Source organism: Sitophilus oryzae, unplaced genomic scaffold (assembly GCF_002938485.1).
Source record: "Sitophilus oryzae breed Bouriz unplaced genomic scaffold, Soryzae_2.0 scaffold_1870_pilon_pilon, whole genome shotgun sequence".
NCBI classification, from domain to species: Eukaryota; Metazoa; Arthropoda; class Insecta; order Coleoptera; family Curculionidae; genus Sitophilus; species Sitophilus oryzae.
This window is the reverse complement of record NW_022146580.1, coordinates 652,534-668,080: the sequence shown is the minus strand read 5'-3', so window position 1 is coordinate 668,080 and position 15,547 is coordinate 652,534. Positions and strand designations below refer to the sequence as shown.

The window sequence follows — 15,547 nt, the reverse complement described above, 5'->3', positions numbered from 1 at the left end:
CTATGTTGCCATATTATCAAGAAATTATGTTTTTTAACTAAAAGCTAAAAAAGTTTTTCAAAAAATTTCGAATTTTCAATATTTTTTTTTCGCGAAAAAAACTCATAGGCGTATTTCTAGAGTTGAACTATACTACCAGTTAAAATACTTGACTTATTTTTGGGACACTCTGTATAAACTGTGAAATTTACGATAACTAGTTTTACTATGTATTTGATAAAGGTAGGTGATAATCAGATTAATAAGATATTTTGTAGTTTTGTCAAGCAGAAAATAAAAACATTGTTTCTTTTTTAATTTGACTGTTCTGTATCTATTTTATACTTAGACCTAAAAAGGAAACCTACCTAAATTCGTCAAAGCCTTATTACTCGGTTGCGGTGGCCTGAACGCACTGTTACTCGAAAACGGAGACGATAAAGAACTTCCAGAGGAGTGCCTGGTAAAAGCAGAAAACCCCTGACTCTCCCCGAACCTCCCCTCCTCTTTTCTCTTATCTCTACCACCCTCCGACACATTCGACCTGTCACTAGATTCGTTTTTTTCCGAAGCCGCCTCGGACATATCAATCTCAAGCTCATTAGAAGAATCGTCGACAAGCTCATTGAAGTCCGGAGGCCTGTAGTCGCTTTTATGCTTTTCCTCGCATACTTCCTGCTTGATCCTGACGACTTTTGTTTTGAAATTGTCCGATTTCTCGTCTTCCCTCAATGTTATAACGTCTTTGAGTGAACATGGATTGTCAGTGCTGGAGTTTGAAGCGCTGGAAGGTGACATTTTGACGTTAGCCTTTTTTTCGTCGAACAAGTTCTCGAAAGCTGGCGATTCCTCATTTTGGTTGGAGTACGAGGTGTGACCTCGTGGTCCTGCCCAGCTTCCAAGGTTCTTCAATGCCGCCTCTGTTTCTCTGATCAAGGTTTCATCAGCGCCATTCTCCTCACTACCGCTGGAACTCGATGAAAGTTTTTGGTTCTTCTTGATTGGACTGTTGGTGGTGCTTGGGGGTAGGACGCGTTTCTTCTGGGGTAGGACTAAGGGTTTGGGGGTGTCCTCAGTGGATTTTCTGCGGCGTTTGTCTTCGAGGGATTCTAACTTGGTGAAGGTCTTGTTGGCCACTGTTGCCATACTATGCGGTGCTGCGGCGTTGTCGGATTTTCGCTTTTTCAGGTGCGAGAATGTGAAGGGACGATTGGTTGACCTGGAAAGAGAAAGAAAAATCGACCTTGAAGCGTTTGTAAAAAAATAATATAATATATTAATAGAGTACAATAAGATAAAAGTTTTTATTCATATACAGTTATTAATTTCCTAAATTTATATTAGTTTATTAAAATATTTTATTATTTTTTTATTTTAAAACATTATAAGCGTCATTTCGGGGAATAATATTCATCTAAATTTTTTTTTGTTTTTTTCGTAAATTATTTTTTTTAAATAAATTTGGGCATCATATTTTATTAATTCTTTGATATATGTATTTAACTCTTTCAGATTTCACACTGAAATTATTGGTGTAATAGTTACATTGGAATCAAAGAAAAATTATTTTATATTTTAAAAAGCTTGGCGTAGAATTTTGAACACCCTGTATGATTTAAGATTACGATATTTATAGCAAAATAAGGTTTGCACTTAAAAAAATGAAACGCACTATTGCCGGACCCTGTATAAGAACGTGGTGATTAACTCCTCTACTGCTAAAGACCGTTTTTTTAGCTTTATCCATATGCGATTCATATCCACACTAATTATGTTTTTTAACAATAATTATGTAGTGAAAAGTGTATTTAATTTCTGTACACTACAAGGTAATGTCTTCGTGTTTAGTATCTTTTCAAATCGCCTAATTTCAACTCAAATCAAACTAACCCCGTTTAATATTAGGGAAGTTTAATCGTTTCCGTCGGGGTTCAAAACGAATTAAAGAAAGCGTCTGCAACTTTCATGGTAACCGATCAAAATTACGTCGTTTTTCCTTCGACACGAAGATTTTGCCACGGCTGTTTTGTTTATATTAGCTTTTGTAGGTAATTTCTTACCGATTAAGATCCGTATCTCTATGTGGTTCAGCTTGGTGTTATTAAAACACCACTAAGTAAACGCTGGAACTAAACGAAATTTGTTTTAAATTGAATTGTCGATGTGGTTTGATAATATCTTGTTTGATAATCTACGGATTATTTTTTGTTTGTTTCAGTTAGACAAGGTTTATGATGCTTTAATAACAGGGTGTTATTAGAGATGTATAATAACAACTATGTAATTAAATGGGCAGTCACGAAAAGCTATATCGGAATAATATACTTGCTTTTAAAAGAGACCAGAGTACATTAGTAATTTTGTCCCACCCTGTATAACTTTACGGGTTAAATTTTAATTTGGCTTAACCTAAAATGGGTATTTTAACTAAATATCAGGCTATACAGGATAAATTACAATTTAGGCAGCTGATATTAAAATTTAAAATTTATTCTTCATTTTCACAAAATGTGAAATATGTCAAAATCCTTATATTTTAGGTATATTCATCTTTAATGAAGCTCACCTTTATTTTTTTTATAGAATCCAAAAATAAATTAATATATAGGGTATTCTATTAGAAAAAACACAACTTTGATTTGTAGCTTTTTGTAGCTCTGGTAGAATACTATGTTTATAAAAAACGCTCTAGATAAACCTACACATGCTCACAACATTTAATTTCAATACAAACTACCGTTCTCCTTGGAGTCTCCGCGTCGTATGAGAGACGCCACCATGTATTTAATACAGGATGTTCCAAATTCGAACCTTCTCACTGGAATCTCGCAAATTAAAAGAGAGTTAGATATAAATGTAGATTGTAAAGAAGGGGGGAATATCATGTCTTTTCTTTTCAGTTATAACTCATCATGCAGCTTCAGGGCTTTGTCAAAAGCCAGTATCTGAGACGGTCTTACAGAGGGTAGTTCTCCGTCTCCAATATCAGTCGTACCGAAGTTTATGGCACGAATGGTTGTCGTCGAAAAGTGTTCTGGACCCGTATTCTGTAACTTTGAAAACGCTAAGCGCTTTTAGACGCTTAGCGTATATGACGTTAATTTTCGCTGAGCGCGAACTTAATTAACGATTTCGGTATTCTCGTCTGACGCGCTTAGCGTCTTTATTGATTGCGCTGAGTGCTTTGAAAACGGTTGCCTTAAAGGACCGTTTCGCTTGTCGAACTGTCAGTGAAAATCGAAAAAATTGTGATTTTGTGCGTTATCTTGCTCTTTAGTGAAAATTACTACTTCTTTTATAAATTCCTCAATAAGTAATTGATAATTTACGACTTGGCAGCTATAAAAATTGTTCAAAACATCGAAAATGCTGAGAAGCGTCTTCAACACTTCCCTCGTATAATAAGAATAATGACATATCCATAGAAAAGTAGCTTGACATAACTCAACAATAGGTTATGAAATTCACGTAACATTGACATTTTTCATTGTTACATCCGTCAGTTATCAACTTTTGACTATTAGTTACATTAGAAATTGTAATGATGCCAATATGTGTTCAACGCGTATCCAGAACACGATTCGCATGGCAATGAGAATACCAAAATCGACAGCCTTGCGTTTCGCTGATCGAATACTTGCGCTCACCGCTTTGAAAGCGTAACGTTTTTATGTTAAAGTTACAGAATACGGGCCCTGGTGTTTCCTCATTTCCCCACAGAATCTGCATTCGCCATATTGTTTCTGAGCTTCAATCTACTGACGTGTTTGTTGAACAGACAGTGCCCTGTTAAAACCCCGTGACAATCCCAAGATTACTAGATATTATTCTAACTAAAATAAAGAAAGATCTTAGATTTTTCTCTATCTTTAGTTCCAAGATTGACAACATTACTTAATTTTTTTTTTCAAAAGATACATTAATTTTGGGGATTCACGCACACATACCTACTTATTAAAGAACTGCCACTTATCTTAATATTATTTATATATTCCACTTCATATGTAGAAAAATGTTTAGGAATAATTTATTAACTTCATCAAAACATAACTAGCTCCTTTCAAACCAAAGCTTCTGTTTTATTAATACATAAAAATCACCTGCGGTAATCCCTTAACTATCGCATCCCCTATCGTTCCTTTCCCTACTACCCTTCGACGATTTCTTTCCCCCCTTTTTGGGAAAGACACCGAGCCTCCTGCACGCATGCAGCAGTAGGGCAAAGGGTGCCTTTTACGGTGCGTCCCTTCGCATTAAAGGGAGAAAGATCGTTTGAGGGAAGGGAAATGCAACGGCGTGACCGATATTAATATGTTCCCTTTAAGGTTCTTCGGCATTTTTCAAGGGCACTTTGTTGAAGAGAAAAAAAAACGTTTTAATATATCGCTGTTAATATCTTTGTTAAAATATCAACTGAAATAGTTGAAGTGAAACTTCTTACTAACAGGATTGAAGGATTTGAAGGACATGTTTGAAAAATTGACATATAATACTGTTTTAATATAAATATTAGTTTCAATTTATTTCTGTAATCTGTACATTTTCTGTTTCCTCAATAGCCTGCAAATTTTGTGGAATACCACCCAAAATACACACTTTTATGCAAATGCCTAATAATGTAATGGTGCGTCCAGACCTGAGGAGTCGAGTGCGAGACGAGCGCGAGACAAGAGCGAGGCAAGAGCAAGAAGAGTGCGAGACGAGAGCAAGACATTTTATCACCTGTGACGTAGTGACCAACCTGCGCAATATCATACCTTGTATTCTTTGTATTATGAATGAGTAGTCTCCTTAGCCTGACAAGCTTTAAACAGAAAATTCGCACATAAAGCAGGTGTACGGCTGTTAAATGCTTTTCAAACTATAGCCCTACTAAGGAACGCGTATGAAAGTATTTTATTGCTAAACAAAAAATTATTATATACCTAAAATAAATATATTGAATAAAAAATAGTAAAAAGCGACAATCCTGTAAAATAGCGATACCAATTTAAATCCAGTCCGCAAATGAGGAACAAACAAAGCAAACCAGCTTGTCTCTAGCCTCGAGTACCTGCTCGTGCCCTTCGACCTAAAATTATCTTTCGACAAATCCACAGGGCACGGGGCCCTAATGACTGGATAGACAACACCTGATAAGCCGGTAATCAGCCCTTGAACCTTTATTAAATTCCGCAGTCGCAATTTAGGACGCCCTAGAAGGACCTAAGTGTTAAAATAGAGGTTTTTAGTCAAGGCTTCTTGTTGTGTGGAATTTCGACAATAAAAAAGAAATATCATAAAAAATATATAAGTATAAATTAATAAAATTTTTGAAAACATTTGACCGTCTGGAAACTCTGACGTGCTGTTGTTTTGAGGCTAAAGTGTAAAATCTATCAACACACACTGCTCATTTACTCGTCAAATCGGTAGGCCATAGACATCGAGGACCGCAGTTCAGGTTCCTCGTAAACAAAGTAGATTAATTTTTTTATAATAGTCATATAATAGCTCTAAAAGCCTAAAAGACTCATGGTTTGCTTGGTTATCTTTCTCCATTTGTTTCTGCCTTTCGCCTTTATTCTCCACCCATCCACTCTTATTCTCCCGTTATACTCGGTGCCCGATATAGTTTGCTTTAATTCTACATTTGTTCTTCTGGTCCATATGTTGTCTATCTTCTTTCCTCAAAAAATCTTCCTCAGTATTTTTCCTTCTTCTCAAGTCCTCTTCAACAACCTTTTTCCTTCTGGTTCTCGGTCTATCCCTCCTTCTCTTTCCACCTATTTCAAAAACAAAAAAATATTATATTATTTTACGTTTCATTATCATACTAGGAATTCTTGCTTCAGCCATTCTTTCAATGTGTCCCAGCCATGTCAGTCTTTGTGCTCTTCCTACTCCCGTTATACTCGGTGTCCGATATCATCATCATCATCATCAACCAGCCTGAAGTGCCCACTGCTGGGCATAGGTCTCCCTCAAATCCTTCCACTCTTCTCGGTCCTGTGCCACTTGGATCCAGTTTCCGCTAAATCTCTTCAAGTCATCTGACCATCTTGTCGGAGGTCTGCCTCTGTTTCTGAGAGCATCTTGTTTTGGCCGCCATTCTAGTATTAGCTTGGTTATAGTTTGCTTTAATTCTTCATTTGTTTTTCTGGTCCATATGTTGTCTATCTTCTTTCCTCCAAAAATCTTCCTCAGTATTTTTCTTTTCGAAATCTCTAGCCTCAAACTTTCTGTTGCATTAAACGTCTGCGTTTCACATGCATACAACACTATTGGTCGTATCATTGTTTGGTACATTCTAATTTATAAACTTCTAGAGATGCTCCCACCCTTAAAAATTTTCTGTAGTGCGCTAACACATCTATTTCCTGTCATTATTCTTGCCATAATTTCTTGGGATCCATTTGGTTTCTTTAAAAATACTGTTCCTAAATATGAGAATATATCTACTTTCTCAAACTTGTATCGTTTCCCTCTTTCAGAATTAATTTGTAGACATCTTCCTTTCTCAAAATCCCTCTCTGACCACTCCATAAATTCCGTTTTCTTCTCGTTAACTAAGCTCACTTTTTGCGTTTGACCTTTTACTCATTTGGTCACCGATATCAGCTGTTTCCGATCTCTTGCTAAGATAACTAAATCATCTACAAAGGCTAAACATTGGTGTCTTTTAGTATATACTAAACAGTACTGGAGATAGTGGCCCCTTCTGTCTTAATTCGTCCCTGATTATAAATTTTTCCGTTGTTTTCTTGTTTACTTTGACTTCATTTACTATCTCTTGGAGTGTCAATTTTATCATCTTGATCAGTTTTTTGCTAACCCCTAATTCTGTTAGTAAAACAATTTTTTTTCTTATTAAACTTAATTTCATAATTTTAACGTATATGGTTCACACTTCTTTATTTCTCATCTAATAAACTCTTCACATAATTTCATCACGATCACTTAACAACACTTAAGCCCGCTCGTGCCACTTAAATTTTAAGACAACAACCATCACCCCTTGCTGTTCTTATTATCAAAGCTGCCCCCTTCTCTGGCTGATCCCCCTGTTAATCGCGGGGCGCCTTAAGGATCGCGAAGACCTCCTTCGCATCCAGAGGGTCCTACTGCCTGGATTAAGAATTTATCCCGCTGGATAGTCCTTACTTTAGCTATCTGTATTTAACAGAAACTGGGGGATTTTGGAAAGTTAACCCCCTCCGAGCAAGTCGGTCGTTGTCTAGGAGGGGTCTCTGACTTTCCCTTGGAGTTGAATTATCTCGTGGTCAGAAAGTTTAATTTGTTTTAAAATTTACTGTTGTTATCTGTTCTGGGCAGACGTAAAAAAAGGAAATGTTTGGTAGAAAAGTAGTTCATAGATTACTTAGTTTTCCACTTCAGAAAGATATGATATAGATGCTGAAAGTAATGGATATTCTCCTACGTTAGTTGATAAAATAATTAGAAAACAAAGTTTGCGATTTCTGCAAATTTGACTTTTTAAGTGGAGAAAGATACGTGAAAATATTTGTCAATATCGTTTCATAGAGAGTTATCCCGTGGTTTAAAAATAATTTTTAAGAATGTCAATAATTATAAACTTGTATATAGTGCTAATAATAAATTACAACAATTATTAGTAATCCTAAAGATATAACATCTCCACCGAAAAGGTCGGATATTTATGAAATTTCTTGTAAAGATTGTAATCAGAAATATGTTGGGCAAACTAGCTGGCTCTCACCGGATAAATCTTGCGTTGAAAGAACACATATTGTATAGAATTACACATTGTATAGATATTAATAATTGAAAATTAATTAAACAAATCTCAAATTGCCTGTAACGAGAACGTCAAAATTAATAATGTAAAGATAGTATGAGACAATGGTCCAATTCCTTCCAATTCTCTGTTCTTATTGCTCTAGTTTTGTAATTAATTGTTATGCTCGGTTGGTTGTCAACTCGGTGCCAACTGAGCCGATATAAAAGGTTAATTTGTAGATATTAGTTTAGTTTTAATCATCTGCTGATGATGCTAACATGGTTGGCAAAACGCGCGTCCAGTGCAAATGTAAAATGTTTTTTATACTGTTTATTATGTTTTAATTTAAAAAAAGTACATGGAACCTATAGCGATTCTAGTCAAAAAATAAAGCAACGAGAGGTCACGATAATATAGGACTATTACTAAGGACCAAATAGGACTATTTGACTTAAAAATTTGAAAAGACTATTACAAAAAATTACATTATACACCTGTTATACCTCCAAAGATTTTCCCACTGTGATAAGCAGCTTAAACGACGAACGCATGTAAACGATGTTGTATCAGATCAAATAAAAATAATCTTCCTTTTATAAAAACGAGGGAATGGTCTTTATCATGCGTAAAGTCACGCTTTATGTTTTTTATCGTTCGTAGCGTGCCGTGCGGTGGAAAAAATAACAAACGGCAACAATGTGCCGGAAATTTGATGACATAATTTGTATGTTTTGTCGATATAGAAATAAATATCATATCGCTGGGTAGAAAATAAATATAGCTTTTTGTATTTCGGGTTAAAATGCGTGTTTGCGTTTTGATTTATGTAAACAACAAAACGTTTGTTAAATGTTATTGTTTGTTTTACGTTTTTATTCAATTAGTTTTAACAAGTTTGTTTATTTTATTTTCATAATATTGTAGTTTATGATACACATTTATTAAAATATTGTTACAAAATTTAATTTTATAAATATCAGCTGATACCTGCCCACTATACTGTGCATAAAAATTTAGAACTATATAATTGCTATGTAACTTTTGCCATGTTATATTGTTATACAGGGTGAGTCTTAAATAAGTGCAAATATTTTGAGTGGTAATATATTTCGACCGCAGAAACACGATTATGAGTTTTTTTCGCGAAAAAACATTGCAAATTTGGGATTTTTTGAACTTTTTTTGGAATTTTTTTAATTTTTAATTAAAAAACATTATTGATTGATAATATGACAACATAGGTGTTGTAGATTACATTTACAAGAATGAAAATACAGAAAAAATTTGGTGATTCTCAAAAATTTAAGCAAAATATATTTTTTTTATAGAGATCTACCAGCCCTAAAAATATTTGCACTTATTTAAGAATCACCCTGTATTAATGGTATACAGGGTGTTTCTCAATAAGTTTCCGATATTCACAGGTTGATTTTATAAATATTTTTTTTAAAGTTTACTTAAACATGTCAATATTTTGAGAAAAAAAAATCGTTTTTTCATGATATCTTTGAAGTCACTGGAGATGTTTCTATAAAATTTGGTACACGTCTTTTCACCAATAACACACATTTTTTGATGAAAAATGTTTTCTCAAATTTTCACTTGTGGCGTTCGTACAGGGTATTGACTTAATATATAAAAAAATGATATCCACGATCTTTTCAAATGAAAATTATAATCATAAAGAAAAAATATTGAAAATGTCAAAGTGTAACTCTATTTAAAAATTTTAGTGTATATCTCCTCTTGTCATCAGAAGATAAAAAATAACGAAAAACTATTACTACCAGAACTACTTTTAAAAATTTCAGTTTTTTCCAGACATGTATATGAAAAACGCTGACATCAGGAGTCTTGAAATAAAAACTGATCTAAAGGTTGAAAACTAATCCAAACATTTACATTTTTTTGTTTTAACTTAATTTATAAGCATGTAATTCACTTTTCTTTATTACATTTAAATTTACATATTGATGAAATTTATAAGTCTAATAAATATAAATAAAAATAATTATTTAACAATAAAAAGTTTAGTAGTTTATTAAAAAAAATAAAATTACCTTGCAGCTGCATTCACTGACTCAATCATCTTATTCACCTCTTTTAAAGTCCGATTTCATCGATTCACATAACTGTTTTACTAATCCATTTTTTCTACAAACCAAACCAAAACAACCACAATCCAAAAAAAAACACGTTAACTCAGTCCTCTTCAAGAAACAAAATTCGAAACTCTCAAAACTTTCACGTCGCAACTCGAACGCTCGCGACGAAGTACAGTAGTTGTCGATGCACTCACTGGAGGCGTCCCGACGCCGTGCTACGTCACGCGATGACGACGCTGCGGACTGGACTGACGCGGCGCCGCCGGTCTCTCTCTCCAACGGTCTCCGGATTTAGAAAAGCGCGCGCAAGATGCAACCTTCCCTGTACTCTTACGTGGCCGCCCCTGTGTGATGCCTCCTCACTGCTTGCTGCCCCCTTGTCTCCGCTGCTCCCCTGTGAGGTCCGACGTGAGGACGGTCTGCAGGCAGGGCTATTGCCCGGCCGACCGACGTGTGTGTGAGGCGGAGGAGATGGGAGTGAAGGGTTGAGAGGTTGTGGGTTTTATTATTAGGAAGAGGATCGTATTTTTGATAGTTAATGTTGGGATTGAACTTTGAAATAATCTGAATTTTTATCAAAAAGAGCCAGGTAATTGCTGTGACGTTATAGATCTATTGTGTCTGACTTTCTTGAGTTATAACTTATTATACAGTCTTAGGGCTTTGACAAAAGCCAGTAGCTGAGACTGTTTTTCAGAGGTCAGTTCTCCATCTACGGTATCAGACGTACCAAAGTTTATGGCACAAATGGTTGTCGTCTTGGCGCACTCAGTGATAAGGTGTTCTAGTGTTTCCCCATTTCCCATACAGAATCTACGTCGAATCTACTGAGGTATTTACTGAGTAGACAGGGTCTTGTTAAAAACCCCGTAACAATCCGAAGATTGTTCCTACTTAAATCAGGAAAAATCTTTGAATTTTCTCGGTTGTAAGTCGGATGGAGTTTTCCAGGTTCTTGAATTGAACCTATTACAAAGAATCGCATATTTGTCAGACTGACAAAAATTCTTCAGAATAAAAAAATGTGCATAGTGGGGTATATATACTTTTAGTCCGTCAATCCCATGAATCTATTAAGCTTAAAATACTCTGTTAGTAGATCCACTACAGCTTTCACAGTATTTCTCTCTTTGCTTAACAGATCTACTGTGAATTTTAGCGAAACATCTTGAGACATTAATGAAGCATTTCCTTTAAGAATTTAATTGAATAAATAATACTGTTTTATTTACATCAAAACTATTAATGAAATAGTAGATACAATAATTTATTTTGAAAATGTACCAATGTAGTAAAAGTATCCTTATGTCTCAACTAAGTAACTTTCAAAACTAGCACAAACATTTTGCAATCTGAAGTTTATCGTTTGTTTTTTCAAATTTCTGTAACAGAAAACCGATATAGTGTCAGAAAGTAATGATAACAAAGACTATCTTAAAATATTGGTACCGCACAAGAACTTAAAGAAGCTACAGAAAGAGTAGAAGTAACAGAAATAAGAGTGGGAGATGGATGAGGAAACTATAAAGAATCTAATTTTTTATAGTACTTTATATCAAAGTAGTACCTATTTTATTTGTTACTAGCGTGTACTAGCGACTTCGTTCGCGTCGAATTAATCATTTGAAATGGTGATGATAAAGCAAAGCAAGAATTTCCATTAACATACAAACTGGATAAAACTTTCTCACATTTATGTCAGGATGAGAAAAAACAATATGGCGATATTATTATATAATTTCATATCTTATGAAACACCCAGTATAAATTTATAAAAAATCTTAAAATATGTAAAACGACAAAATCAAATATACGTGTTTAAGAGTTTTTCCGAAAAACTCACCGGTTTTTAAATAAAAAATATTTTAATATTTGAGGGATAATTTCGCCTCCTTAGAATTCGAGTTTCAAAAAATCCCTTCTTATTGAACCTCTACACCCTAAAGTCAATCTGTTTTCCAAAAATCAGCTTTTTACGTCAAGCGCTTTAAGCAGGATCGTGATTAATCAATGGCCACATTTTTCGAAAGATCCTGTATACATTTATAAAAAAAATCTTAAAATATGTAAAAAAACAAAATAAAATATACTTGTTTAAGCATTTTTCGGGAAACTGGACCGTTTTTGAAATAAAAAATTTTGGAATATTTGAGGGGTGGTTTCACCCTCTTGGAAACTGGAACTGGAATTTCGAAAAATCCCTTCTTATCGAACCTCTACACCCTAGAACCAACCTGTATGCCAAAATTGAGCTTCTTACGTTGATTGGTTTGAGCAGGATCGTGATTAATCAGTATATCAGTCACTTAATATATAGAGGTTATAAATAATACTTTTTTGGCATACAAGATATAGATGAGATAGTTCTAGAAAACTTTAATTAAATAGAAACCATTTAAAGATCCTTAATTAAAAAAATACAAAATGTCTATCAAACACACTTAAGTTATAACAAAAATTAAGAAGTAGAAAAGAAATTGTTTTATTTTACATCCTGATATAATCTTATTATAAAATAGAAATAATAAAAAATCTACAAATAAAAAACATTTAAAATTCCTCGTGCAACTTTTAAATTAAAAATTCTTTTTGAATACCTTACAAAAATCCATACGCTAACTCGTTTTGGGAATAAAAAAATAGTTTCGACCAAATTTATAATGAAAATACCTTTCTGCAACTTTTTCTCATCGGCAGACATAGTTAATCGCCAAGTATTTTTAAAACATTCTGTTTCAGAATAAAAAAAGAGTTAAAAAAGGTAAAACTTTGGCTGTACGTTGAAAAATGTACGCGAATTATATTGGATGGGAGGCGTTAGGGGTTCGGCCTTTGTAGTTCCTCGTTGAGATGATAGATGGCGTTGAGAGACGTTATCGAGGGTAAAAACTAAGAAATAATATAATTTTTGAAGTTTTTTGGGTGAATTTTAAGAAACTTTCTTTCTTAAAGGTAATTTTAATATTGTTTTAATGTATTTTAAATGATTTTAATGTGGTATGAAATGAAATTTCAAATTGTTTCGTTAATTTTATTATAAATATATATAGTATACCGGGTGTTTTTGTATTTTCAGATAAAAAAGACGAAATTTTGTACGTTAGTATATGACATAAATTAAGATTGATTGACGTATTCAATTAGTTTCAATCACAAATAGTATTTTTTAGTAGTTTTTATACTTTATTTGAGAGAAAATAATATGTCAACATCTTTGAATAAGAAGACTAGGGGAAGGAGCATATCAAAAATGTCAGGTCCACCGCAATGGGCCTCAAATATGGCCGTTCTAATTTTATTTAGAAAATGTAAAACTATGATGTAGGGTAGACGTGGGGTAGACTCAATATTTTATTTTATTTTACGTTGTAAATAAATAATAATAATATAATAATAATAATAAATGTCTTTATTTAGTACCCAAGAAAAACAAATACAAAATATCATAATAAAAGGTGCGGCGAGATCTAGCACAATGCTACTCCATCTAACCGCACTGTTAAATATAAGCTTAACAACTAAATTCTAAGTCTAAGTTTTTTCGTGAGCAGTAACTAATGACACTAAAAGATTATAGAAAACAATAATATGATAGCAAAGGCGAGCATTAAGTGAACAAACTAAAAACAGAAATAATTATAAGTTATTTTAAAATAATACTCTCGACGAAATTAAATACTTCTCTCATTCACATAATGACGCTTGACAGCCTTCCTGAATGAGCCAACAGAGGGCCTGCATAATACACTATTTGGTAAACCATTAAATATTTTTACAGCAGAATAACTAAATGAGCCTCGAAACTTGGAAGTTCTATGTTTAGGTACAACAAAATTTCAGGAGTTACGCGTTGCCCGACCGTGGATACTATTATTAGTAATTAATTTGTCATATAAGTATTTAGGGAGTTGACTGTGACGAACTTTTATAAACAAGGGTAGCTAAGTGAACATTGAATCGTTCGTCCAATGTTAACCAGTTGGACGCCTCTAACAATGGGGTGACATGGTCAAATTTTCTTTTGCCAAAACTAAACTTTAAGCAGGCATTTTGAAGCTTTTTTTGTAGGCTATATCTATTTCTTTGTGTAATGGCTGGCCAGAATAAAAACATCACTATAGGAGATCATAGATAACACCAAAGAATTAGTTAACCTTAACTTAATATCAGTAGATAGAATATTTGCATGCATGTAAAGTACTTTTAATTTATAATAAGCTTTTTGCAGGACGCTGGACACATGATTTTCAAATTTAAGTTGGTTATCCAACAATATGCCTAAGTTTTTTTCACAGCTTGAAGGTACAACTAGTGTGCCATCAATAATAACTTCCATACATTGATGATCAGGGCATGCCAAATAACAACAATTTGGATTTGCTTCCATTGAGTACCAGCTTGTGAGATTTAGACACCTTTACAATCGTATCAAGATCTGAATTAATATTTCTTAAGGCATTATTGACATTAGATAATTGAAAAGAGTGGTATATTTGGGTGTCATCAGCGTATTGATGAGATTTACAAACAGTTAGAAATTCGCTAAAGTCGCAGGTGTACAAAGAAAATAATAAAGGTCCTAGTATACTACCCTGTGGGACACCCTGGTTGACATCTGTGTACTCAGAAAACGTAAATGCCAGCCGTACTCGTTGTTTCCTATTACTTAAATAATTATTAAAAAGTATAAGAGCGGAATCATGGAGACCAAAATATTTTAGCTTGGTGAGAAGTAAATTATGATCAAGGGTATCAAACGCTTTGCTGTAGTCCAACAGTACAAGTGCAGTCACATTTCCACTGTCTAATGAACGAAAAATATCATCACAAACATGCAAGAGCGCTGTTGTGGTGCCATGCCGCGCTCGAAACCCAGATTGTGTCACGGGTATTATAGAATTATTTAGAACAAATTCATTAAGTTGTGTAAACATAATTCGTTCTAATATTTTAGAGAAAATGGGTAGAATACTTATAGGACGATAATGAGAAAGTTCACTAGGAACGTCATTTTTGGCACCGGTATTACATCTGCCATTTTCCAGCTTAATGGAAATGTGTTTGAAGAAAGAGCTTTATTAATGATATAAGTTATGTAGGGTGTCAAATATGGAATCAATAAAGTAATCATTTTTATGTCGATGCCATCAGAGCCAACAGAAGATGTTTTAATTGAATATATGATTCTTTCAACTTCAGCTTCATTAACTTCTTCAAATTTAAAAGCATTGTGAACATTTGGATGAATTTTATTAGAATATTTATCTATAAATTGATTATTATTTGTCACTCCTATTTGAGGAATGCTGCTAATGAAAAAAAAGAATTAAGCTGATCCGCCGCATCAGAGGTCTGGAGCAAGGCAGATGCATCGGAGCTTTTAGAAGTAATGTTAAGGTTATTTAAAGTTTTCCAAAAGAAGCAGGATCTAGTCTAAATTTATATTCAAGATAAGCTTTTTTTTTCGTTCCGTACAGCACTTGTTACCAGATTACGAAGCTGCTTGTATTCATATAGAGAGAGGTATGAGTTTTTAACTTTTTATATCTTGTGAGAGCCTTCTGGCGCAGCTTCATCATAAATTTGATATTATCGGTAATCCAGGGAGCAGGGGGTTTAGAAAACCTAGATGTTTTAAGTGGTGCATGTATATTAAATACGTCTGTTATATTTTTTGAAAAAAGTAATCATCTGATCAATATTAGTCATATTAAATATGTTT

At 33.7% G+C, this 15,547-nt stretch overlaps 1 protein-coding gene across 1 annotated transcript in view; it reads right to left on the bottom strand.

Moving 5' to 3' along the window:
* LOC115883376 (myelin transcription factor 1-like protein) overlaps positions 1 to 15,547 on the bottom strand; it is a 361,128-nt gene that overhangs the window by 70,372 nt on the left and 275,209 nt on the right. Inside the window, exon 5 of the mRNA XM_030901741.1 lies at positions 348 to 1,198. Within this exon, the coding sequence (XP_030757601.1) occupies positions 348 to 1,198 (851 nt within the window). The remainder of the gene's footprint in view (positions 1 to 347; positions 1,199 to 15,547) is intronic.